Source organism: Passer montanus, unplaced genomic scaffold (assembly GCF_014805655.1).
Source record: "Passer montanus isolate IOZ18808 unplaced genomic scaffold, ASM1480565v1 scaffold10, whole genome shotgun sequence".
NCBI classification, from domain to species: Eukaryota; Metazoa; Chordata; class Aves; order Passeriformes; family Passeridae; genus Passer; species Passer montanus.
This window is the reverse complement of record NW_024356505.1, coordinates 3,227,132-3,253,727: the sequence shown is the minus strand read 5'-3', so window position 1 is coordinate 3,253,727 and position 26,596 is coordinate 3,227,132. Positions and strand designations below refer to the sequence as shown.

Sequence of the window (26,596 nt, the reverse complement as noted above, 5' to 3'; positions counted from 1 at the left end):
TGGTTTTGAGTTCTTTTTCAAGCACTTTTACATTACCTGTTCAGAGTGGAGACATTCTTCTGTTTTTCCCACCCAGATAATTAAAGTGAACATTTTCTGAGAGTGAGTTTGCAGACAAATGGAAGTGTAATACATACAATCCATATAAAGTATAGATGCAGTGTTATGAGGATGTAACCTCTTCAGTAACATCTCATTTTCTGATTAGCATCCATCTATAGTTAAAGACTACTTATCTTGTTAATATTATTATGTACTTGATAGGAGATGATCAATAGGATGAGCCTTTATGATTTTCTTATGTATAGTGAGGAGTTGGAGGAGAATATTTTAAATACAAGTTCAGGAAAAACTGGAGAGCTGTAACTAACAAAGGCTACTCCTCTGTGTTCTCTCCCTTCCTTTTCCAAAATTGCCACTCACTGTACCACCGTATTATTTCCTAAAATGAACAGAATACAGGACACTTGAGTTTCAAAACTACAACAGTATAAACACTTTCTACAGTATCTATGAGTGATGAAATGCCCCGGTCAGTGCAACTGAGAAATTTGTCTAGAGTACTGGTTTTGAATGCAAGAATAATAGTTAAAAGAATCAACAACAAACTGCCACAAAGTACCTTTTTATACCAAAACACATTTCAAAAGAAAAATGGACATGGTTTTAGGTAACTAGTTTTATGTCTGACTAGCAAAGGCACAGCAACACAGAGGTGAGCAGTGCTGCTGTAGCTGAAGTGCACAATTATCAGGTCTCCCCCAATAAAGCACCCACATTACAGGGTCAGAAAGACTGAAGTTAACACAGTTCAGCAGCCCATCCCACCTCCATACCTTAGGTGAATATGAGATCGTTTTCATCTCCTAAAAGCAAATATTTGATTTATTACTCATGCAGACCTAAAGGTCATCTTTGTTACAAAGCTAACTCTCATCTTCCTGCACTCCAAAATTACAGTGAGAACTGCCAGTGAAAGCAATGATCTAAAATATACAGCATTTCTCCCCACTTATACAAAGTTATTTTACACAAAATTAGGCACACGTGTTCAAAAACACTTAAATTGTTAAGAGGATTTTTAAAATCTTCTTTGTGCATACTTCACACTGTCTAAGCATGATGTCCTGTTCAAGGAGCTGAATCCATTTTTGTTTTCCATGCGCTCATATTGCACAACCCCACAGAACCCCAACATTATGCCAAATATCTAGAGTTACAGCATTCTTTTTGCTAGGACTCACTTCCTTATCCATTGACCCTCCCAAGTACATGCTTTCAGAGAAAAAAAAAAAGAAGAAAAAAAATTGAAAGAAAAAGTAAAACCTGACTTTTTTAAAGCTGCAAAGTAAAATCTGGCATAGATCAAAAACCATCAAGATTTCCCCCACTATCAGCTTAAGCATTTACTACAAAGCTTTAACATCAACACACAGCTTAGTGTACATTTTCACATAAAGTTCACACCTGAAAAAATCCTGCAAGTCTTAATGCTTCCCCAAGTGGTTGAAGTGCTGCATCTCCTTTGTCACCTACAATGCTGCCTGTGTAGCACTATAATTCTGTGACACAACACACAACAGCATCCTTTTTTGCTAACAGCAGCGAGTCACAGTTCCTAACTTTGCTATCCAAATATTACAGTGACCTGAAGACATTAATTTCTCATTCGAAAAATCCTCAAAAGTGTTTAAGAATCATCTTTTTGTTCCAGTAACCACATAAAATTGTTCCCTCACAAAATTGATGTTAAACCTCACTCCATGAAGCCCTAGGTGCGAGTCCTAGATTTCCCCATAATTGTAAGGAAGGAAGCAAAAAACTATCACTTAGCTGCATCATTCCTGCAGGAAACAAATAGTAACTGTTTATATATGGAAAAGGATATGCAAGAAGCATTAGGACTGTCATCTTATCAAAAAGCAGTCCTTTCCAAGTTCTAGGACTGCCAACTGGCACACAAAAGAGATGTTACACTGGTAGGCCTGTGAAATCTGGATCTCCCTGCACCAAATGTTCAGAAACCCATGCTGATGACTAGTCAGGATATCAAAAGTTGTAACAAATACATTTCAAACTGATCAGAAAATCCTTCACTGACTGTTTTTTAAATTGTGGGAAGAAATATTTATCTGGACTTCTTTTAGTTTTATTTCTCTAAATGTCCGTAAATAATATCAATTACTACAAAATCTTCACACACTTGGCTCTTCAACAACATTTGTAACACTGGCAGAGGTTGTACAAGAGTCAGACACTCTCAGCCAAAATAAACACCATTCTGACCATTTGGTCACTATTATTTAGTTCAGTGACAGGTAAAATTTAATATGAAGTGTGATGTGGCCACTTGGCTTAACCTTCCAGTTGATTACTCTTCTTTACTTACAGTAAAGAAATCTGAAAGCATAACTCTTAATCGTAAATTTCTAACAGGATAATAATATGCACAGTTTTAAAAACACAATTAAATTTCAAGACCACAGAGACTTAGTTTGCCATAAAATAACTTACTAAAAAATTAGCTCAAAGTAGCGCTTTAATGCTAAGTTATGGTCCAAATAAAGAGGTAGGATCTCTAATAATTCTGCATGAAGTGCAACACAATGCAGATAATTTCTCACAAGTTAATGTATGGTTAATTTTAGTTTTGATATAACATTCTATAAATCAGTGTGGACTGCACTATTAACACCAAGTTAATATAAGCAAAAATCTGATTTAAGAGATATTAAACAGAATAAAAAATTACATTATGATGAAAAGTAATGCTCCTGAGCTCCTTTACAATTCAACACAATATAAAAGTAGGGCAAGTATTAAAACATAGGGGGTTTTTTAGCAGTCAAAAGCTTCATATTATACTCAATTTTAACTTAACAAATTTTGGAAAATAGGTGAAATTCCAATTTCACAATGGAAACACTTATTACATGTGTCATTTTGCAGACCTAGACAGTTGTATATACTACATTTATATGATTTTGTTTATCGGTTTGGTGCTAAACAGACCTCTTTGCTACAATTAGTTTCATGCTAAAATTCTCTAGCCTACTAAAAATCAAACTAAATCAACCAGAACAAACCACAGAAAGAAACGTTGTTGTTTATTCTTACTGTTTTGCTTATTCTTATTATGAAGTGAAAAGAGGAGGGAAAGAACAATCAAGTATTACAGAACATCTTGCATTATATAAAATATAATGCAAGAGTATATTCTGCCCTATTTGCAACGTGGAGGTACACCTCACTTTTTTCCAAATAATATGGCCAGATCAAAAAGTTCAGAATTGAGAAGCAATTTCAACTTCAACACTTTTCAGGAACATTGTCCCAGCTAGCAAACACCACACGTGCCAAGTGAAGGATGCCCCTTTTTGCAGCATTATCTTTTTTCAAAGATCTCATATATAACACAGCAGCACTACCATATCATAACATTGTTGGGAAATTTAAAACATACATGCTTCCCCTCATTTTCCAGAAGCAGATCAACTTTTTGCATTGACTAAACTACTGTATTTACAAGGTGCAAAATTAGCTAATGTAATCCTATTTATAGTACAATTTTTAAAAACTAATTTGCATATCAAAGCTTCAATGGCATTGTTCAATCAGGGGAACAGTAACATTGATCTATAATCCTTTTGCAGTCTCTTCCCTGCATCCGGATCATACCAAACAAATTTCAAATAAAAAGCAAAGATTTGGGTATTGAGGAAAGGATTAACTCTCTCTCTCACTGTACTTCTAGCTCCTATTTTTCATTGTTTCAGAGTAAAAAACAGGACTAGAACAGATTTAAGCGCAGTTTTGTGAGGGGCTCCAGACATATCTCTTCATTGATAAATTTCACAAGGGAGGGTGGATCACTGCTGGACTCATACATGGAACAGCCATTTCCTGAAAACACAGGTATCATATACCCAAGTCTATTTCATTCACTCTGGAAAATGGGGGATAAGGAAGCGCACAGAGAATACTGTTAAAATAAAATCTCCTTTGTTAATCTGGAAAAAACAGACATACCCTTTTACAATATGGAAACAACATCAGTTAAGCATGTAACTTTTTACACAAGACTGGAAAAGAAAGCAGAAGATCCGATTTCTCCACTGTGATGCTGTTCTTTAGGAAGCAGCACACACACTCAAAATATCCAACACATAAAAATGTAAATTTCACACATTGTCTTATGAAATTTGCTTATGCATCATTCATCTTAGTACCATCTTCTCTCCCTGAAAAGCACTCATTTCTTCCAGTCATTACTCTATCTTCAATGTCTGAGGGTTTTTTTTCATCGTTGTTATTGCAGCCCTCTAAAAAGAACTGGTGCTGAAGCTGAAGTACCATTCACATCAAGCAAAACAAAATAATTACCTTCCATCATTACAGACTGAAGTCCTCTAACAGTTTCCATTTTTGGAATGACATCACATTGCAATGCACCGCAAACAAGTGAGTCAGCAATTCACTGGCCTTTTCTGCAGGGATAACACCTGACCCCTTACCCATTGTTTTACTATAGGTTAGTATTTACTTCTTCCAGGTGTATTCTTTGCAACTGATGGCTTTTTCTCTTCCCAACTTATTATTATCAGCACATACATTAATAGTCTTTTTCAAATAGCTTTCAACTTTACTCAGCTTCATTTGACAAAATTGCAACCACTCCCACTGTTGACTTTGTTAATAGGTTTGAGGCACACTCTGAATTCAACCTATGAGAGCAAATACATTTAGCATGCTAGGAGCAACCTGGGGGAGATGACTGGTAGACAAAGACAGGATATTTTTATAAAAAATAGACAGATGTATGTTTTCTCTAATGTAAAGAAAATGTGGGTGACATTCAGACAGCCAGTTCTTAATTTCTAATGTTTACTAGAAGAAAAACAAGCATTCCTTCTCAGGATGTACAATTTAAGCCTTCATTCAGAGCACATCCCAAGAATTTATTCAAATTCTTAACATGAAAGACAAAGCAAAAAGGAGTAAGAGATGAAAGATTAAACAGTGTTCTGTGAAAATCTGCCATACTATTTAAGCTTAAAAGTCTGTACTATTTTTGTTGTTGAAAGACAGAGTTAAGTCAGTATGAGTTAAATTTCTTAAACACTGGTACAAAGAGACTTTAAAAGAAACAAGCTTTTTTCTCTGGTTTTCATGCATTTGATATAGATGAACCATTTTTCTTCTGCAATGCCAGCAATATAAACTTGACACAAAGTTAAAACTACAGAAGGATAGCAATAAACTGCTGAGTGTGGGGAGCTACGCCTTCATTCACACATTCATCAGACTTATTCAAGTAGTTTTTTTCTAGCTATATTTAAATGCTTCAGGGCCCATTTTCCAATCTGAAAGGTATTGCTGCATGCAGCTTCAAAGAGATTTTCCTCCAGTACTGCAGCACCACTGCAAATTCCAGGAGCTGTTGGCTATCTACTTCACTTTCACGCACCAATTTTAACATCAGCATAAAAAAATCTGTATACACCTGACCTGAAGCTGAACCAGAACTAAATCCCACCTCTTGCTCAGCAAGGGGATCGAAACAAAGCCATCATAAAGTCAGAAACAAAGAGAATCGTTAACTTGTCAGACTCAATTGCTTATTGTGAAGCAAAATAAGCACTTCCAAGTTGCAGCAAAACAGCAGATGTTTCTCTCTTACCTCTCGGACTTCATGGAGCTGACCAGATCTCTGGCTCTTCGCTCTTCGAGCAGCTGCAGGTGATTTGTGATGTGTGATGGTGACAACAGTTGGCCCACTTGGATTCGTGTATTTCTGGCCACTGGGAGATGCAGAATTAGCTGTGCCAGGCGGCAGCAAAGATGAGCTTCTACTTCGTGAGGATGAGATGCTCTAGAACAAGCAATAGGATTGTGAAATTAGCAACCTTTACACAAGCAAAAATTTACAATTCAGACAGTACATTTGTATTGTTCTACTTTTCTCACAAACCTAAATATGGAGGTATAACTGATTTATTCCTTCCAAACGATACGCATGGCTCAGGAGATGTTCTTGGAAACATTTGAGCTATTGCCTTTGTTTCTTGGCATGCCTGTAATTGGTGTTTGCAAATATCTTCAGAAATTCTTACATAAAAATTAATATGCTGCTTAGTTCTTACAATCCTACTTTTTAGGAAAGTCTAGGAAAGATTTTGCAAACAGAATAACAACAATGCCAATACAAGTATTTTTCATTAAACCACTGACCTACAATTCACCAAACTGGTGCGAACAGCAAGGAAGAAAAAAATCTTAAAGGTTTCATTTGATGAACTTCTGAAACAGTGTAGTATTGTTCTCAACATCAGAGGAGGCTGAATTTTGGCAAGACCAACCCACACACCAATTAAATATCAACATTTGAAACAAAACTTGTCTTCAACAAATCAATGTGTTTTGGAGTACGCTTGGGATAAACCCAATATGCAAAAAAGGCCAGAAATAAATCTCCAATGGTATCTGCAGTATGAATACTTTTAATAGACAACCTATAAAATCAGTCAGGATATTTGGTTTTTATCTAACCATCTGTCAGTGTTGCTATCTCAGTTTGCTCTCTGCAGACCTCAAACACAAGTTATCCTGGAGGTCTGTAGGACACCAGTTCTCAATCAAGCTCAGATGGGCACCAGATCACCATGGGACATGATATATAAAAGTGTAATATAAAAAAGTTTTTCCCTTCTATTTGAACTGTTGATTGCATCTGTAAGGTTAAAACTGAAACAGAGGAACTTCTACCTCATGAAACATGAACCAATTCAGAGAGTAACATTAAGTAGCACTTTAAGACAGTGAAGAAAATACACAGCCCCATGACTAAAACTCCTTCAAAACCTGCACAAATAACAATGGCAACCTACAACACTGCTAAGACAGTCACCATCAACACGAGGTCCTTCTCTTGAGCATGCTACACGAAAGTATTCCTACACAAAAATATTCCTTGGGTATAATCTCTCTTCTTATACCTTCCATGTCACTTTTTGCAATTCTGTGGCAATCTTCAAACCAAGGTGAACAGGTTCCAACTAGCACTGCAATTGAAGTCAGGCCTCATGTTACCACCAGACCGACTGTAAAGGACAAGGCAGATTATCCGGCACTGCCGAGGAGGAGGAGTGAAACCAGTAACACAATCCCTTTGCCACTGCCACACAAAACTAGACTTTACACTTTTTGAAGGTTTAAAAAATGGGTTATCACATTGCCAGTGTGCAAAGAGCTACTAATCTCATAGAAATAATTATTATTCCATTGGTCTAGATTTAACATTTACAAATGCTTCCAAGAATGATGGTCTGACTGTTCTTGAAATGAATATATTCTTTGCTACCATGGCCAATAAGATTACAATAATAAGCATCTTTTAAAAAAATTATCCACCCTGGCTGATAAATCACAATTGCATTAAAACTGGATTTGACTCTAAGGCAAAAAAGCAGCACGAGGTGTAATTTGTCAGAAGGGCACAGAAGGTTGCCAGATTTATAATTCATCTTCCATTTGGAAGAGCTTAGACATAACTACAATTAAAATAAGAGCCAGAGAAAAACGTATTTGGGAGAAAGAAGGGGATGAGGAAAACTGAATTTCATTTTTCAAACATATATTCCACAGAAAAAGGGTGTTCTGAGTATGTGAGTGGAATATACTTCACTATTGTTTGTTCTTCAAACTGACTAGTATCAGAATACCATTTAAACTAAATTTAGGGTGTAGAGGTAGAACAAGATAATTTTATGTTTTTAATTGAAAAAATCAACTTCTCTTTTAGGTTAATAAAAGTTTATTTTGTTTTAGAGTGAAATCTTTTGAGATTCACTGACATTTTATTATCATACTATCACAGTAACAAAAATACATAGCTGCTACTTTCATATAGCTAAACAGATCCTAACAGATCAAATAAACAGTTTGTCTGCTGTTCAGACTAACAGCAGCCGTGTAAAACTGAGTTTTCCTATTAGTTCACTTAAAAAAAAAACAACAATATTCTGTGAGAGGTAAAGTTTTACTATGTTTTGATTTTCTTGAGGGAGAGCTATAGATCTGCACGTAACAAAAGCTAACACAAAACGTATATGGAAAAATCCATGCACTGGTTCAGACTGTGGGACCACAGTGCATTTAAGATGGCTTTTCCTCAGTTTTGCCAAGGTACGTAGCAGCTCACAGCAATTTCTGGTGAACAGTCGTTCAGGGCATGGAGTTTGGGGAACAGTGGAGTAGGAGAGAAAATCAGAAAAAACAGCCCATCTCTAGTTTCAGTAGTGGTTGGTGCTCAAAAAGACTGCTCTGTTACAGGGACATGAGGTAAACCCCAGTCTCTACACACACAAGCACACAGCCTGGCAAGGGCTGCCCATGGATCCACTGCCTGGTGTGCCTGACACTGAGCTCTGTTGTAGGGCAAGGCATGGAGCTTTGTGCTCTCCAGGGAGAGACCACTTCTGCCAGTGAGTCTCCCAGAGCCCTCTGCTTCCCCTTGCAGCAAGAAGAGTCACCAGTCCTATAGAGCTCATCCAGTCAGAGAGACTGGGCAATCTGGAATTTGCACACACATGGTCTGTGCAAAGTATCAGAGCTAAATATATTGGTCCTACAGGTCTGTAAGCAAGGTCTCCTCACCTCTGTTTTTTTGCCTCTTTACATCCTTCATCCATCTGTAGTGACCCAACATTTCCAAACAACATGCCAGAAAATTCCACCAGCCAACAACACAAATACTACAGCACCTAAATTTGGTATTATTCTTTAGAGGGCATCTGTAACACACAAACTTCAAATGAGCTCAGCACCAGGACCTCCAGCTACCCAGGAAGCAGTCTCTAGGCAAGGCCCTGTGACAAACTTGAAAATATGCAACTTAAAACTTGCAAAATCAGTCACAGCCAGTATGCATATGAATGGCAGTTTTTGGAACCACTCAAAACCTTTTCAAGTTGGATACCCCTCCTCCACTGTCACAGAGAACAGCAGCAGACTACTGTGCCTGCTGCATCCAAGAAAATGGGGGAAGCATCCAATTCCTTCTGACAGCTTCTTCCTGTCACTGCCAGAAGAGGACTCTCCAGGAACTGCACACTCAGCCCCTTAGGCACTTTTGAATTTTACAGCACATTGTCAACACCTATGTCCCAGCCAAATACTTGACTCCTCTTTTGCAGAATTTCTTGAGATTCAACACTGGGAATGACAAGCATTCTTTTTGCACTGACACACAGCTGTGCAAAAATCCAAATTTTCCATTTCTGTTAAAACGTGAAAACCTATGTGAAGTTTTCCACTGCCAAAAGCACTCTAATTAAAAATGATACTACAACAGCCATTAAAGTCACTCTCACAGGAAATCAAAGCAATGACAGTAACTGATGGGCCTTTATGCCTAATCCCCCGCTCTTCCCCCAGCACTGCTCCTGTGACTGATCTGACCCTCTAATTATTATCATATCTCATTTTCTTTGGTCTTGCTGCTTTCTGGCTCACAACTAAATAAATAAAAAGAGAGTGAAAAGTCTGATGAAAGGAAAATGTAAGCTCTTCAACATTAGTAATGCACAGTGCCAATAATGAGCCAAGAAATCCACAAGCTGAAGCATCCCAAAAGGACTGCATATTTTCTTTCCTGAGGCTACACACCTTACCATTGCACCAACACTTCACCTGCTAACAAAATGAAACCAATAAAAGAATAATAAAGAAGCTAATAAAAGATTAATTTGCAACTTGCATTCATATGGGTTTTATGACCTAAAGCTAGCTAAAGTATGTTTAGCTAAAACAGATTTGGTTTAAGATTTTTATTTTAATAGCCTGTCCATCCCCAAGATAAAAAAGCAGTATAATGAATGCTTCCATTTGGATATCAAAAATCCTAACAATTAAAATAATGGAATTGCAGAACAGTAAGTTCAAACTATACTAATGTTTTCATGACTCATTCTCCCAGGAGATTGCCCTTCCTGTTCACAAAGAAGCTGAAGTGTTTTTCACCATTTACCAGAAGCAAACAATTTTGTTTATTTTGGAAAGTAAATGCAATTTTCCAGAGATCAATAAAATAATTTCTGAAGTGAATTGTCATATCTGCTTATGGTTGATAATCATCATTTTCACAGGCACTGTGCCACAGATGTTTTTCTCTGAATAATAATTACCAAAATGACACTCCTTTACTCCTCTGCACATATACAGCACAGAAAACCTATCCCTGCATGCAGCTTGACTTATGGGAAGTCACACGCTATCAGAAAGTAATTACAATTTTGAAACACCACCATTCAGTGTTTTAATTCCCATCTACTTCTTTTCCAATGCATCCTAAGTAAACAAACACCGATAAAAGATAAACCTAGACACAGTTCTGCTTCATTTACATTATAATCATTCACAAATATTAAAATGCAAATGACAGAATCTACATAATATCCAAACTTCAGCACTGTACAGGGACCAGCTTATGATGTTTTGCACATTTCTGTCAAGAACCACTCTATAGTACTAACTTTTCTGATAGAATATCATAGTGCTTCATCATCTTCAGTAAGGTAATATGTGTCTTTTTTTTAAGCAAGAGACTATGATAATCACTCTATCATAAAATCTTTTCTTCATCAAGAACCACTGGAGCATGTTCAATCCTAAATTGATTTTCTTCCATTTCTGTAGAAAGATTTTAGAAGCAGTGAACAACTCTTATTTTCATGAGGCTTCCAAAGGGAGGAAAAAAGATGTCAAACACACAACTAACAGCCAAGCAGTGCTTCCCTATCAGCCTCACTACTGTAAGGATTTCAGTGCATATTGTAATTAGAAGTGCCATGCTTTAGTTGACTTCCATAGGTCAGAGATGAGAAGAGGAAGCACACAAGCATACCAACAAGAGGAAACACTTGAAGCTCAAAAGGCAAAGCAATTTAACATGCACAGAAGAACCAAAACAACACTGAAAAAGACTTGAAATTTTCACCAATTTGGCTTTATGAAAAGTTATCATGCAGATGTTAAAAATACCCAGCCTAATTCGCTTAAAAATACGTAAAGATATCTCTGTGGCCATTCATTACTAAAGCAAAAACAAACCTGATAAAACCAAAGATCTATAACAGTCATTCTTCCAGCTGTGGAGAATATTACACCTCTGCCTCATAATGATTTAATAGAAATGTTACACTTGAGGCATTACTGCAGGTGCTGTTTCACATTACAGCCAAACTGCTACTGCAGTTGACACTTGACAGAGGCAGGTTTGGACTTTTTTCCCCCCACCATTACTCCAGGGAGATAAGCCAACAGAGAATCAGAGACAGAGGCACACATTCCTCAGAGAGTTGGTCAGAGAGCTAAGCTCTTTTTAATAGGATGCCATTTTATCTACTTTTGATGCCCAGGTTAATACAGAACTGGAAACATGACAAAACCCACACAAAAGGTGGCAGCAGAAGGAAGGGAATTGGATTGCAATTTACAGCTGCAAGGAACCAGCAAATGAGTTCAGCTTAAAGATCAATCCACACCATCCAATTTTAAGCAGCCAGCTCACTGTGCAGCTCAAAACCCAAAAGCCAAAACAACAGAGTCTGTCTCCTTAATCTAACACAGACCTAAGCAGAAAGTTACCATCTGAGCACAGAAGTGACTTCACAAGATAAAGGTTTTGTTCCCTGTCACATTCCTGATACAGACACACTGAGATATACAAGGGCTATATGCAAATCCAGCAACCAATCCACACACTGGTGTTAAGAGCTGGTTTAAAAACCTGTGTTTGTTTCCAGTAGTGCTTTTACAGCCGCCATGATTAAACAGTCAAGAAAAAAGGAGGATGAAACAGAAGAACTAAAAACCTTATGACAATTTCTGGATACAAAATTATTCTTGGAAGTTACCAGAAAAATTACACATAAGCCTACTCCTCTTGAAAGCACTTTATATCAGTGAATGCAAATTTGATTAATGTTTTAATTAAAGCTTGTACAAAATATGCACTTGGAATAGTCTAAAAGAATCAGCAATCCTATCCAGACATAGAAGATTTCATCCAATACAGTTGATTTGGCACTTATGGAGGTTGAACAATCTGTAATTAAGTGAAATGAGACTTGTATGGGAATACCAAGAACATTAAGACTATGTGACAGCATGGGAATTATTTGCCAGTGAACGCTTTTCTTTTACTGCTTTTTTTTATCATTACCATGTAAAATTTAATTAAAACAAAGTCAGAGACTTAGCTTGTGTTACATCCACTCATTACCTGTACCGCTCACCTTTGGACCGTTCATCAGCACGCAACTAAATTTAGTGTTTAGTATACAACCTTTTTTTTCTTTTTTCAATCACTTCTCTATTTAATTTCCTCCACGGCTCCAATCCCCAGCTGAAGCTTTAAAAACAATCATGACAGCAAGTTATTCAGTAGCATTTTGAAGCAGGCAATAGCTGAGAAAAAGAAAGGAAACTAATGCTGATCTAGATCCAGTGCAGCAAGAAGGAATGCTCTTCTCTGAGTATTTCACAGAAACAGTGACACAGCTTCAGCTTTGAAAAACATCTTCCAAATTACCATGTTTTTCTACACATTCCCTTCCAATAATACCTATTCAAGATTTTGAAAATGTGTTCTCTCTCCAGTATGAATAACCTGTCGCTAAGTTACTTTGCTGGTATTCTTGGGAACCCTCCCACTGCTTGCCTGGTTATCCCATTATTGGTTTTTTCACATTTAAACTGTATCGCACTTGCATAACATAAAATACACCACTCACTGCATATTTTTCACTTCCCATTATACCTCATTCAAGTGTATGACTCCTAAGAACAGCTAGAAATTTCTGCATCTCAGTATTCCTAAGAAAAAGGTGAATTTAAGCGGCAGAAGGAGCTGGGAGCAAATACTCAGACTCCAACTTTCCAGATGCTGCTCCCAGCAGAGACAGAGCTTGGATTCTGTTCAGAAGCTCAGAACACATGAGTATCTGCCTGTTCATAACAGCATGATGAGAGACAGATAACTGGCAGTTTCCACTTACTACAGAATATGAAGTATACAAAGAGGGAGGAATAAAGAGATCCAACCTTGCTGACAGCAGAATAACAAATCACATCATGACAGTCCTATCAATGATAGAGCTATTTTAACAAAACCCAAAAATACAGATTTTTGTGAAGTCCTTGATTATGCAAAATTAAGTCAAACATATAGCCATCTCTGTGTCATTACAGACCTTTCTATGTAAAACCCTAAGCTGAAACAGTAAGGTGGCTAAAAGTAGCAGAATGCTATTTTATGTAAATTTAAAACATTTTAAAGATCATGTTTTCACTCCCATGCTAATAATAATTTAGTATCATGTACCATCATCTACAAGAGAAAGGAAAAAAACATCACAATGAAATGAAGCAGTTCTTGCTCCTCTTATCTCCTACTAGGCAGTGAATATAAAGTAAGAAACTCAGAAAAAGAAGGGAAAAAAAAAATAAAGCCTTTTTTTTTTTTAGTTCCTGGAATTTCTGTCAAGAATTGCTACCTTGCAAATGATATATGATCTCCAAAGGCTAATTATTGTAGCACTCAAGCTTTTGATCCCTTCCTTTTATAAAGAAAAGCAGCAAGAAATTTAAAATCTTACTTGTAGATGAAATTCAAGTTCACAATATATGCAATGCTAAAGCCAGGTAAAATATTCTTCTCAGTTAATACTCTAATACTGAGAAGACAGGAGGGGGAAAAGGAAAAAAAGCATATTAAAAACAAGAGATAAATCTTGTCACAAGAAAAGTTTCTAGGAACAGGTAAGCACAAAATTGCTTCAAGTACAGTTCACTTCTTGAATAAGAGGCAGAGTCATCAGTGGTGTCATCTGAAGCACAAATTCTGAACATTTTATTTTCTGCACTGTTAAGTTTAAAAATACAGAAGATAGATATTCTCCATTTGCTCTGTGGCTTACAAAAGCAGAGAACTTAAAGTGCTTCAGTAACAAAGATTTCAAGTGAAAAGTGACCTAGCCTGATATGTAACATAGAACTAAGAAACATACTTTTCTTCAGCATTTCTGCTTTATACTCAGCAGATTCAAGATAATTAAAACATATCTATTCCAAAATACATCTATACTCCAACTTCCTATGCCAAATTTCTGTAACTCACCAGTCTTAAAGAAAAATGCAAGAACCCTCTTCCTACTACCTGAAATACTCTTTCCTTTAGTTCCTCTGCTACATATGTCCACCACTCCTCAGTTAAGGAAATACTTTTATTTTCTTGCACAATGGGCATAGGAACAGGGAACAAACCACAGCATTGTTGATCACTATGCAAGGATACAAGTAGTTCAGTGAGATGCTCCTCATTCTAAAGCTTTCCCAAAGTTGTGCCTTAGATCTTCTGTGTCAGAAACTATCTTTGTATTTACTACCTCCCACTCATTTAGTCAAGACTTTCTAATAAAATTTTGCTTTTCAAATACTTTTCAATCCTCTAAACACTTTTGGCATCCAAAGCATCCCAAAATATTCTCCACTTTCTCTTCATGTCCTTTTGGTGGGTTTTTTTTTCACTTTTTGTTTTGCCTGTTTTCAACTCCTTTTCTTTGAGGCTCCCCATACCAATATTATTATTAACAGTTAAGCAAATACTTCCTATTCAGCCACTGCAGAGCACTTACTATACTTATTTACCCTTTCCACTCTCATCATCAGAAAAAAAACTACAATGAAGTCAAATTTCATCACACAGAGTTCATCCTGTACAGAAGAAGAACAAATATGATGAAAAGTACTTCATTATCCCCACTCCAGTTTTTCATTTCATAAATGGAAGGGGACTGATAAAAGTATTCATTACAAGTATTTGACAAGTTAGAGCAATCCAAGTACTAGACCTTCTTTTTCCTGATAATTTCTAAAATTTGCTTGCTTTCATTGGACCTCTACTAATTGCTGTTTACTATCACTGTTGTAACACCAAGATTTTTCTCTTGACACACAAATTAATTCAGAACTAAATATGCAGATATTACTCATGTTGAAGGAGCTCAACAGGGAAAGATAGTGTGAACAGAAATTACTACTAAGTGTAACAGTTTTTACCTAAAGAGGAAATATGATCCCACCTTCATCTCCACAAAGATCAGCTTCAACTAAATTACTGCTATTCTAAATGAGATTTTGCTATTAAAATATAATAATTTATCACAAGTGGGAAAAGAACAAAAATAAAACCAGTATTAAGAAATATAATGAAAATTAATAAGACTGTAGAAGTTAAGAAGCAATATGCCATTGCACAAATCTCCAATATCATATATACTGAACAGCAGTTTTACCACCACAACACAGTAAAATTATAGATGCTAAACATCTAAATGCATTTAAAAAGTAACCAGAAAACATACTGAGGAATAATTCCTTGCTGGAAATTGAGTATAAAAAGTTGGCATTGTTATTTGGCACAGGAGCTGCAAATCAACAGCAACTGTAAGAGTACCCTGATCAAGCAGAGTTACACCTTTCTGAGTAGTACTGGGGCACATCCATATAAAAACTATATTGAATTCCAATGTGTAAGAATTTTAAAAGTACTGAAATATTCCAGCTACTTAATTCTCCTTCAAAAAGGGTTTTATTTGTACCATACTCCATACAATTTTACTTGGAAGTTGGAGACAGCCTCAACCTATTATTTTGCTATCTTTCAAGTCTATACAGTTGGTTTTTTTACCTGCACAAAATATTTAGCTGTTTGAGGGCAAAAATTGTGGACAATTAGTTCCAAACAGAAGTAAATAACATAACTCTTCATATGATGAGCTCTTTCCAATTTAGTAAATAAGATGAAGACTGACTACTGCTAACATCTATCTGAAGCTTCCTATAATAAAAGTCACTAAGTTGCATAAAATTAAATAAAACTGTATTAGTTAACTTTTAAATACTAATCAGGACATCATACAGTATTTATTAATAAATGGTTGATTCAGCCACTCAATTAACTATGCACTTCACTAATTTGTCATAAACAGGAAAATGTTTATTTATTAGGATCGCCCTATTGACTAATCCTGCTCCAGTTAGTGACAAATGACAACTTGCTGCTTTTACTCAAAACCTTCTGAACATGAACCCACTAATTACAGCAGCCAATCATCCAGGCTATGCTGTTCTTCACCCACTCCACTTAAAACATAATAGTTACTTCTCACTCTTAATTATTTACCTTAGAATCATTTTCCTTGTGATATTTGGCACAGGATCGAAGCTGAGTTATCCAGTACTGCTTCTCCTTTGCATCAGCAGCTAGAACAGAAACAAGAAAATGCAAGCAATCACACATAAATCAATACTCTTTTGCACAAGAGGTGACAGAGCAGGGCAGAGGTAGAAAGATTAATTATTTATTAGGATGCAGTATAAATCCTAATTTATGCTACATAAATACACTACAGTTTTTCAGTGCTACACATCTAAACCTGTACTTAAGAGGCCAGTTGGAAGAAATAAGCTTATGAATCTTCTTCATAGTTATCTCTTCCACATGTTAGCAAAGGCAAAACTACCTACCTCAAGAAGACATTTTTGTTCAGAATTGTTCATCCACTTTTGTTTTACTTGTCTGTCTTTGTGAAGGACACACCACAGCATTTAAATCCATAAAAGTTCTGCACTCAGGTTGTCAATCAGCTACCAGACAAGCTACCAGTTCCCCAAATACTTAAGTGCTTCTCTTTTAATGGAGTTCAACTAAATTTCTCTCTAAACCCATGTCATTCACATGCAACTGAAAGACACAGGAATTTCCCCCAAACATCTTTAAAAACCAGCTTTAAAAATTATTGAAGAGTTTGACTGCTCTCAGATGGCTCCTGTGTAATACAGTAAGTCTGTTTAGGAGAGAGGCTTTTCTTTTTTTCTCTAAGTACTACTACAGGAATCCTCATTAAGAATGGCAACACAGAGTTGATAATTTCAGTAAATATTTTCTCTTACTTCCTCTGCTATTGAGTATCTTAATGATTATTGACTCAGCATAAAAATTGTTTATTGATTTTAATCAAATTCACAGACATCATTAAATTAAAAGCAGCATATTGTAAGCATTTGATAATTTCAAGTGATTGGAAAAGCATAATGACACAACAAGTGCTCATGATTTTTAGCTGTGCAACTTTCAAAGCATTTAAACAGAAATTCTCCCTGGTTGTTTCTGAATTCAGTTCTGTGTATGAAAAGCAACACACTGTACCACAGGGGACCCCTCCATGCTCAGTCCTGCTGGACAACTGATAAACTGTGGTCAGAATAAAACTAAGAACACTTCTGTTACAGTGCATTATGTATCTTGGATTTTTTTAAATAACAGTTTATTTTTTATAAATTAGTTTGATTTGGAAGCATCATGATCAATCAACCATACTGAAAATACCTTAAAATCAGAACACTGCATTTTCTTCCTTTTTTTTTTTTTCTTTTGTAAATATTCCAGAGTAACTCCTATATACCCTGTATTGTTTGTCTTATAGTTGGGAACAAGAGAAGGGAAAATTTTATGTCACAGGACCATTCAATTACTCCAAGACTGCTAAGAACATAGTATCTCAGCAGCCTATCACTGGCATTTTTCCCTTCTCTGACCCATCATCAGATTCATTACTGCACATTATCTGCAGGACGGTGGCAGGGAAGAACATAGAAAACAAATGTTATGCTGTGGACAGCAATGAAAGCACCTTTTTCTTCCTTTGGAAGCAAATAAGATACAGCATTCAATGAAAATGCCACAGTAACAGATTACAGAAGCCATCTTGTAAAGTACCTTCCAGCCCTGAAAGTCTATATATTTTAAAGTCACATGTACTTAACTCCAGATTACTCCTCCACCATGTTTTAAAATATACTGTGTAATAACAGAGCTGTATAGCCACTACTTTCTGACAGCACAGGAAAGTAAAAGAGAAATGAGACATAAGAGAAGAAATGCAGAAGTGGGAGTGGAAGAGAAGAACAATTCACCAGGCATTGTGAGCAGCACTGTACCTCTTAACTTGTACATCTCTCCATTTGCAGAGTAGACCACCAACATGTGTGGCACTTCATCACTGGGCGATATTATAGCTCCAGCTAAAGACAAGGCTCCTCGTGGCTTTGGGCTCTGGTTTTTAGTTTGTTCATTCATAAAATACTGCAGAATCCCCGTCTCAAAGTCCAGCACAAAGTACCTGTTGAAAGAAATTACAAGCATGCACTATTTCCATAGAAGCTTTTAATGCAATTACCCAACAAAGGGCACAGATTGATCTTAAATCAAGATCATAAATACACAAAGGAGGTTAAAGCAATTTTTGTAATTACAATTTTATAAAGTACTGTTATTTGGCTTGGTTTTTCAGGGGTAAGTGATCTATTCCTTTATTTGTAAAACAAGCCATTCACAATAAACCAACAGCCACGACTTAAAGATCATACAAACAAAAAATAAACTAACTGGGGTGTCCAAGTGCACTAAATGAAAGTGAAGGTATTTCAAAGTTGGTGTGTCAGCCTCAGGAGTTGAAAGCATTTATTTTTTTCCACAAATAAACCCATCCTTCACAACAGCACAGATACTAAATTTAATTTCCCTCTGGAAATCTTCTATGCTATCACACAGAACAATTATTTAACACTAACCCTTGACCAATAGAGAATATACAGCAACTTCCTGGCTCAAATGAAGGTCAGTCTGCTGCAACCCTCAACAGACTAGAGCAAAGACGACATAAATGCAGGTTACCCCCACCTTAGCTGCTTCTAAAAAACCATCTCTAACAATCTTGCTAATCCCACTAACATGGACATTTGTAATGCACAGTATTTGTTACTGTTCCTCTAAAATAAGATTACCATAGGTCACGTGTGTAGATTTGTGTAAAACATTCCAGAAACTGTGGTTATTCAGACTTCTGTAGCTTTGTATATCCCAAATTTGCTCAAGTTACCGCATTTTGCCTTGGCTTTTTCACAATATCCCCATATACAGAATATCTCTAACTAACCTTTCCCACCACAGACCATTTCCAGGATTATCTTCACAGCCTGAAATTATTGGTGGTGGTCTGCTCTTCTCTTTATTCATGCTAAATAAGCCTGGACATGATGCCAGCTGTTATCGCCTAAGATTTACAGAGTTTCAGACATATTGCTTGGGACCCCTTCCTTTGCTGCAGTTCTGCTTAACTCTCTACCACCACTGCCTTCACATGCGAGCAAAGATCAAATTCTCTTCCAATTGTTACAGATTAACAATCCTGTCCCAAAGAATTTGAAGCTAGTGCACCACCACACCCTTCACTTGTGCCATAACTCAATCTCTTGCAAGCACTTCTGCATCCTTTTCCTCAAGAAACAAATGGAAAGCCTCCCTTTTGTAATCATGTAGCAGCACATCGCTTCATCTTTCCTCTGCAGGTTATCTTCGACACAAAGAAGGACTAGAGGAATGGAAGCTGAATGACAACCACATTTGCAATAATAGTGTTCGAAATAAGGATGCCCTAAAAGGAAACTGCCAAAATTTCCCATTACCTTACTGACTTGTACTGTACCAGTTCATAAGCCTCCTGTTGTGTTTGACTTCTAAATGATTTTACAATACTACTCTTCCACTTATAAAGCATTTTTTCTCTTCAGGTTGCTTAGTAGGAGAAAACAATGCACTTAACTGCAGGGGAAAACAGCAGATATGTAACACTTTTTTTTTTTTAAAGTCAGACTTGCATATTTCATAGTAAATTTTAATTTTGCTCATTCTCATTTTTCCAGACATTTTGGGAACATCTGTTACATACTCAAGAGAAAAAGCAGAGCACTAGACAGAAGTGACGCCACGCCCCTGAGAAAATTGCACAGTAGTTTGACCCTAGAGCTAATGCTTCTCCCCATCATCTCTGAGCTCAGCAAACAAGTCTAGACTTTATATGCAGAGATGTTCATTCCAAGCCTGTGCCATCCTCATTATAATTTCATTGTCCTTTTATTGTTCAGGTACAAATAATTTATTTCAGCCTTTGTTATTTGGCCATTTTTTAATCGATTACTACCTTGGCAATCACCATTGTGGTTACTAAAGTACAGCTCTACAATTAACAAAAGGAGGAACAACAGCAAGAGGGGAAAAAAAAAGGAAAGGAAAGGAAAAGAGAGGCAAGAAAAAGTCTCTCCTTCTCCTATTAAGACCAAAGGATTTGGAGAAAAAAGTTCCTCTGAGTCTATTAGAACAGAATCTATTAAGTTACATAAACACTACGAGCACTTCAGCTCAGAAACTTCTGCATGCTAGACCAGCAAAGCACTCCCAGAATGACTGTAAGCTCCACAAAAATGGGCTTTGCATTGGCTTAAAGCTCCCCCAGGGAAGGAAACCAGCCATTCGAGCACAGAATATACCTTTACCAGCATAATGACATCAGACAGCAGCAACTTCTGCAAATTCCCAAATGCAGAGACGGCATCCTTCCACATCCTTGTTATCACTGCTACAGCAGTAGTGTTAACCGGATTTCTAGCCAAGCACAACCTATTTTAGGTACAGTCTCAGAAAAACAGAACATCATCACTGGCCTTGTACCTTAGATTTTTTTGGTGATGTTGTCATAGAAGCCTGTAAAAGCAAGCAATTTAGAAATCAAGCAGTAATTTTAAGAAAGAAAAAGGTAACCAGTTTTCACAAGCCTTCACATCACCCTCAAGTATCCTGCCTTCTTTCTTGTCCCAAAAGAATCAGGAACTTTTCACAAGCATTTTGGCCATGACACCGTTCACATCACACAGAATCAAGCATTTCCTTTCCAAAGATTATGGTTTGATGTGCAACTCCCCTCTTAACCTTTCACACAGTGGTATCACAGAAAAAAAGACAAGAATAAACTGCACAGACAACTATAGCCTCACAAAGGAAGCAGGGAGATAACACACTTTGAAAACTGCTAAAAGGATAGAATGAGCCAGGAGAAGGACTAAGGAATTAAATGTCAAATCAAGCAGTGCAAGGCTTCATACAAAGGAGGTGGAGGAGGGAGGAACACAAAGAGATAGAAAAAACAGGAGCAGCTTTCAAAAACATTTTCTCGCATCACAGACCAAATGATGACCCAATTCAGACCAACACAAAAATACAGAAGAAATGAAGACCAGAGTCTTTCATTAACTGAGGATGGAAAAGCATTACACATATAAAGCAGAAGATGGGTATGTGTCCCATTTTAGAAGCACTGTGCAGCTGAATCAAAAGGACAGAGATCTCTTTTAACTTCTAAAAGTCATTTGTTCTGCCTACCAGGGAAATAACAGCACTAACCTCTCTACAGCTGATTCATCTTGTCACCACCTCACCCTTATTTCTCTACTGGCCTTGCTCACATGACATCACATTTCTGTAATTAAATCTCAGATATTAGTGATGAAAACAAATGTACTTTTTAGAGAATAGTCAGGCAGAAGGTAGCAGAGCCCAGTTATGTCATACTTCTCACACAAAAAAATCAGTGCTATAGAGAAATCGTGAAACTGTTATTGAAAGACATTTCCAAAAGACAGCTGATTTTTTCTGTTATTCCAAAACCAGAATGACATTCTTTTTCAATTAATAGTCTTTAAAGAAGTCCATCTAGAGGTAAGGTAGAAAATCACCACTTAAGCATACTTTAAGCAGTTTTAACTGCTAAAGCACAGTTTAAAATACACGTGCAAAATTACAGGCAAGAAAATGCAGGCTACTTCACAAATGAAGACACAATGGATTTCTCACTTCAGATTCAAATCCATTCAGAAACTAAAAACTCTCTGATCCTCTGGCCCAGCTTCCCTTAAGCTGCTGAGATCCATCAGGTACTCCCCTTATGCCATTCCAACCAAATGCAGAGCCATTACCAACTGACATGAATTACAAGAGGAAACATTCACCAAACTCTGCAAAGCTGAAGTCTGACACTACCAGAATTGTTTTAAGTCACCCAGCAGTTTGTCAATACGGCCTGATGACACTGGCTTTCTCTTTTACTTCCCATATTTCAAAAGAAATGCCCTCTCTGCATAAATCCTAAGTCTTATAAATTCTACAAGTGTCTTAATGAAACATTTGTGTTTCACCATGCCCTTCATCATTCATCACTCATTCATTTATAGCCATTTTAAAAAATTTTAAAATGTCAAGCAGAACAAGTACGATATGCTAGGAAATGGAACATGTTGCCTTCTGAATTCTTAGAAGGGAAGGGTGAAACACTGTACTAATAAAGTACTTAAACTGGGTTTGCTTCCACTAATAAGAGCATTTATTAGGGTAATAAATATAACATGTTCATATAATTATATAGTATTACAATAATTTATTATTAGCTCCCTATTCAAGAAGGCTTTAAGAAAAAGCACTGACTATGCTTTAAAGAGTGATAAAATGCTGGTAGCATAGCAGCACATGAAAGTGCTCTACCACTAGAGCTTGGCAACAGAGAACAGCAGCTTAACAGGTCTTCCATGAGAAAAACTGACATTTCATCAGTATAAAAGATTTGAGGCAATAAAGATTGTTTTTTTAATTTTAAAAGCCACACATAATTATCAGAAGCACATGATACAAACATTTCCCACGTAATTTACTCACCTCACTGGATTAAAGAATTTTAATTTTCCCATTTCAAGGCAAACTAATAATTTCCCTATTCTTCAGTGGAAATGAATATTTTAATAAGAAAATAATAAAAGATAAATCACATTTCTATGTTTTTCATCATTCAATTACACATCATAACATGATGCACTGCTCCTTGAAGCTGTCACTTGGATACAAACCTGCAACGCACCCAAAATTATGCTCCCAACAGAAAAAACACCTAAAAACAAGTTTCTCCTTTTCTTCCCTTTTTCTGAACGCATCTCACAAACCAACTATCTGAACCCATGTTTTCACTACTTTGTAATCCCAATAAATTTTCAGTGTAGTATTGCTAAATCTTTCCATTGTGTAATGCATTCCTAGTAATTTGAATATTCCTTACACCCTTCTTTCCCACTTAAGTCAGTTTTCTGGAGCAGATTTTGTACAAATTCCAGTTTGAATCCATGATGTGACAGAGGTTTTTTATAGACATTTACAGCTGGACAACTACAGTCCCAGTCAAATCTTCAATTTCTGACAATCTCAACTCTTTTGGACTCAACTCTTTTGGCAAACAGCTTTGTATTAATCATGTCCTTGGATTCATAAAGGTAACCTATGATGGAGGCCATGCTTAATATCTGGACTGTGTCTAATCCCAGGCTTTATGTCTAAAATTGGTATGGATGTCCAAATACTGCACACTAGCACAGACAAATTCTGCTGACTGAAGACAAAATTCTTCCAATTTTCCATAATTTCCAAAACAAAATTATTTTCATTATATTATGACCTAACACAGCAAGTACTTCTGGATGGAGAGGGATGCTGGGTTGTTTCTAGAGCAGACTAGCTTTGTTTCACCTTTCTGGAGACTTTTTTTCCCTAGTTACTTAACTCACTGATGCATAGAGGAACTTTTCTTTCTAAAACATCACTTTAGGTCTTCTGCAGACATCTTTTCTCCTAAACCAATCTCAAAATACATGCTTTATGATCTGCTTTTTATTTTGCTTAAGCCATAAAAATGCAAATTGTTTAAAAAAATATATTTATTTGAAACAGGACAGTATTCACTCAGACTTAAAAGACCTGGACAGGCAGCATCACCTCCCAGCCACACTGGAATAGTAACAATTCATGCATTTTCCCTTCTCAGACTGCTGAACTCATCATTCCAGACAATGTGACAAATACTATCCTCTACTCCATACTTCAATACAAAATTAACTCAAGAACAGAAGCAGTTCACAACAGAAGAATTTCACTACCTTCTTCTTCAACCACTGTTCTCAACATTTCTGAGTTTCCAAACATGTTTTCCTTTCACTCCATTCCAATCTTCCCCCCAGTCACTGCCAGTACATATTCTTCACTGATTCCATAACCCTCTAAAGGAAGATTTTCAAGAATAAGGTATCAAACTATTCCGTAATTTTCTTCCTTTTTTAGAAGTAGTTTAAAAATATATAAGAACTGTAGGACAGGAAGTAAATTACTGTGTCAAACAAAAGCAAACTTTATGGCTCCAGTAACTGAACAAGATGTCACACAGAAATGTTTCAATTTTAGGAAACTGTATCTTATTAGGATATCCTGAACACCACATTTATACAACTGCTTCTTTTTTTCCCTTTTTACCTTGATCCATAAAATTAATGGAATTATTCAAGCCAATAAAGATAAAGCATAGCATGCACACATTCCACAGCCAAGGACTTCATTATTAAAAATTATCTCCAAAGTTGTCATTTAAAGACTGATGATCAGGAGAATGTGCTTACATTCCAGTAGTTCTACCATCCTGTCTACACTGAGGTTCCTCAATTTATCATATTTTAACATAAGAAACTGTAAGAATCATGGTATTCATAAAAACCTTTTCTGACTTTGAGCATTTCTGTATGAAAACTGAATTTTTAGAAAAGTAATTTTTCGGCATTATTGGAATTCAGTCAAGATGAACTACAATTTGCTGGATACTTTCCACATCTAAAATGCAGTTAAGAAACGGGAAGTATCATCCACAGCTAACAGATGAACAGCTTGTTTTTGCTGATCAGCCCCTTCATGATTTTAACATCTGCAGAATTCTCACACAAATAAAATATTAAGAGACATATCCTTTCCTGTCTTGTCAAGTCCCAGCAAGCCCTCTTTATGAACCAAAATGTCATTTCTCTCTCGGTGAAGAAACAATTGCTACTGACCAGCTCATCAGGTCATCAACCTCTGCTTACACTGTCAATTATTTTCAACTGTCTGAACTTCTCTGTACTGACGAATGGATATGTTGCCCAGATTTTACAGAAAAAGAGACTACAGTAAGGATAAACATTAAAAATTGCTTAGGGGTTGCTTTTTAGGAAACAGGGAGGAAGAATAGGCCTAAAAATAATGCATCCATTTGTACCCATCAGGCTTTGTACTTCTCCACAATTCTCTGTTCATCATTCATCATACTAATCTATGCTTCAGTACAACATGGACCTGCTGAGGGGTTGCAATTGCAATTTAGGGGCAAACATAAACAAAAGGTACACCGTTGAGTTTGATACCATTAACAGCACCTACTGCCCACAGCCCATCACACTGGCTGGCAACCAGTAATCCTTGCCACCTTCCTTTTCCTTGTTCCAAATTTACTACTACTTAACAATTAAGTAGACTGAAATTTTCATCTTGCAGGTCAAGAGAAAAGGGACATAACTGAGAAAATAAATGGGCTGCTGTAATTTTAATTCTGGAAATGTTATTTTCAGCTTGATTCAGTCACAGATTAAAAACAGAACTTCCAGGCAGGAAAATATGCTTTCCTTCATAAGAAAGACAATGAAGACCTAAAACAAAACAAGAACTGAGTATTTACATGTCACTTCTAATGATCTGCATGTAATGGAAGGATAGTAACCTTTAGAAAGACACAATTCTATGAGATTCTAAAACAAGATCAAGGAAACGCACATGAGAAAATTAGTTGTACACACACCAACTTCATTCCCCATCTAAGGGGAAGGCAGTGCTCTGCATGACACAAAGCTCAGTAGCTAAATTGGTTCTCACTGAACCAAGCCCACAGGAGTTGTTTGCAATCATCTGAACACAAAAAGGAAGGAAGCTGTCTGGTTCATCTTCTCCCAGTCCCACCTTTCCACTTTATCCAGGAGCAAGGCTTTGAGAAAGTAAAATTACAGACATCTACTTTGCAGCCTGTATGGACAACTGCTTCTCTGCTCCACTATTGTTCTGTCCCAACTACCAATAAAAATCCTGCCAATAAACAAGGCAGCTATCAGAAATCAAGTGCTTCACTTTCTTCTGTTATCCCTAAATCTAGCTAAATTGGGCTTTACATTCAGATGTTTAGCTTTCACCTAGTCATTCTCAAGAGGATGCAAAGTAGAATGCATGTAGATAGTCAAGGAATATTCTAGTTGCAAAGTACCTTAAGAATACCTACAGAAACAACTGTTAGAAGACCTTATTACCAAACTTGGTGAGAGTCAGTAAGTAAATGATAAAAGATCATTTGCTTTCATTTTTGTAACAAATCACTAAGAAAATCCAAAAGCAAAAACACACAAAAAGCCCCCAAACCTAAATATTGGGGGGGAAGGGGGACACACACACTAAGAAATCAGGGAAAAAACCAATTTGAGTTTCTTCCCCAAAATAAACAAAAAATATGTATATACAATGAGACAATCAATTATACCTAGCTTGTGAAATAAGCTTTTACATACTAATATTTGTAAATCCCTCTAGTCACATTAGCAGTTATCAAAACTGCTGGATTACCTCACAGCTTTAAACCCCTCCCAAAATTACACCAGCTATGGAAGAAATCTTATTGCCTATTCTTTTCTGTAACACAATACCCCACCAAAATTTGCAAGCAATACAGAAATATTTGACCTTCTGAAAAATCATGTCACT

The 26,596-nt window shown here is 36.5% G+C and overlaps 1 protein-coding gene across 1 annotated transcript in view; it reads right to left on the bottom strand.

Annotated features, from left to right (window-relative positions):
• Nucleotides 1-26,596, bottom strand: part of OSBPL10 (oxysterol binding protein like 10) — a 108,760-nt gene that overhangs the window by 59,453 nt on the left and 22,711 nt on the right. The window contains 3 exon segments of the mRNA XM_039713609.1: nucleotides 5,681-5,872; nucleotides 16,247-16,326; nucleotides 18,064-18,245. Of these exon segments, the coding sequence (XP_039569543.1) occupies nucleotides 5,681-5,872; nucleotides 16,247-16,326; nucleotides 18,064-18,245 (454 nt within the window).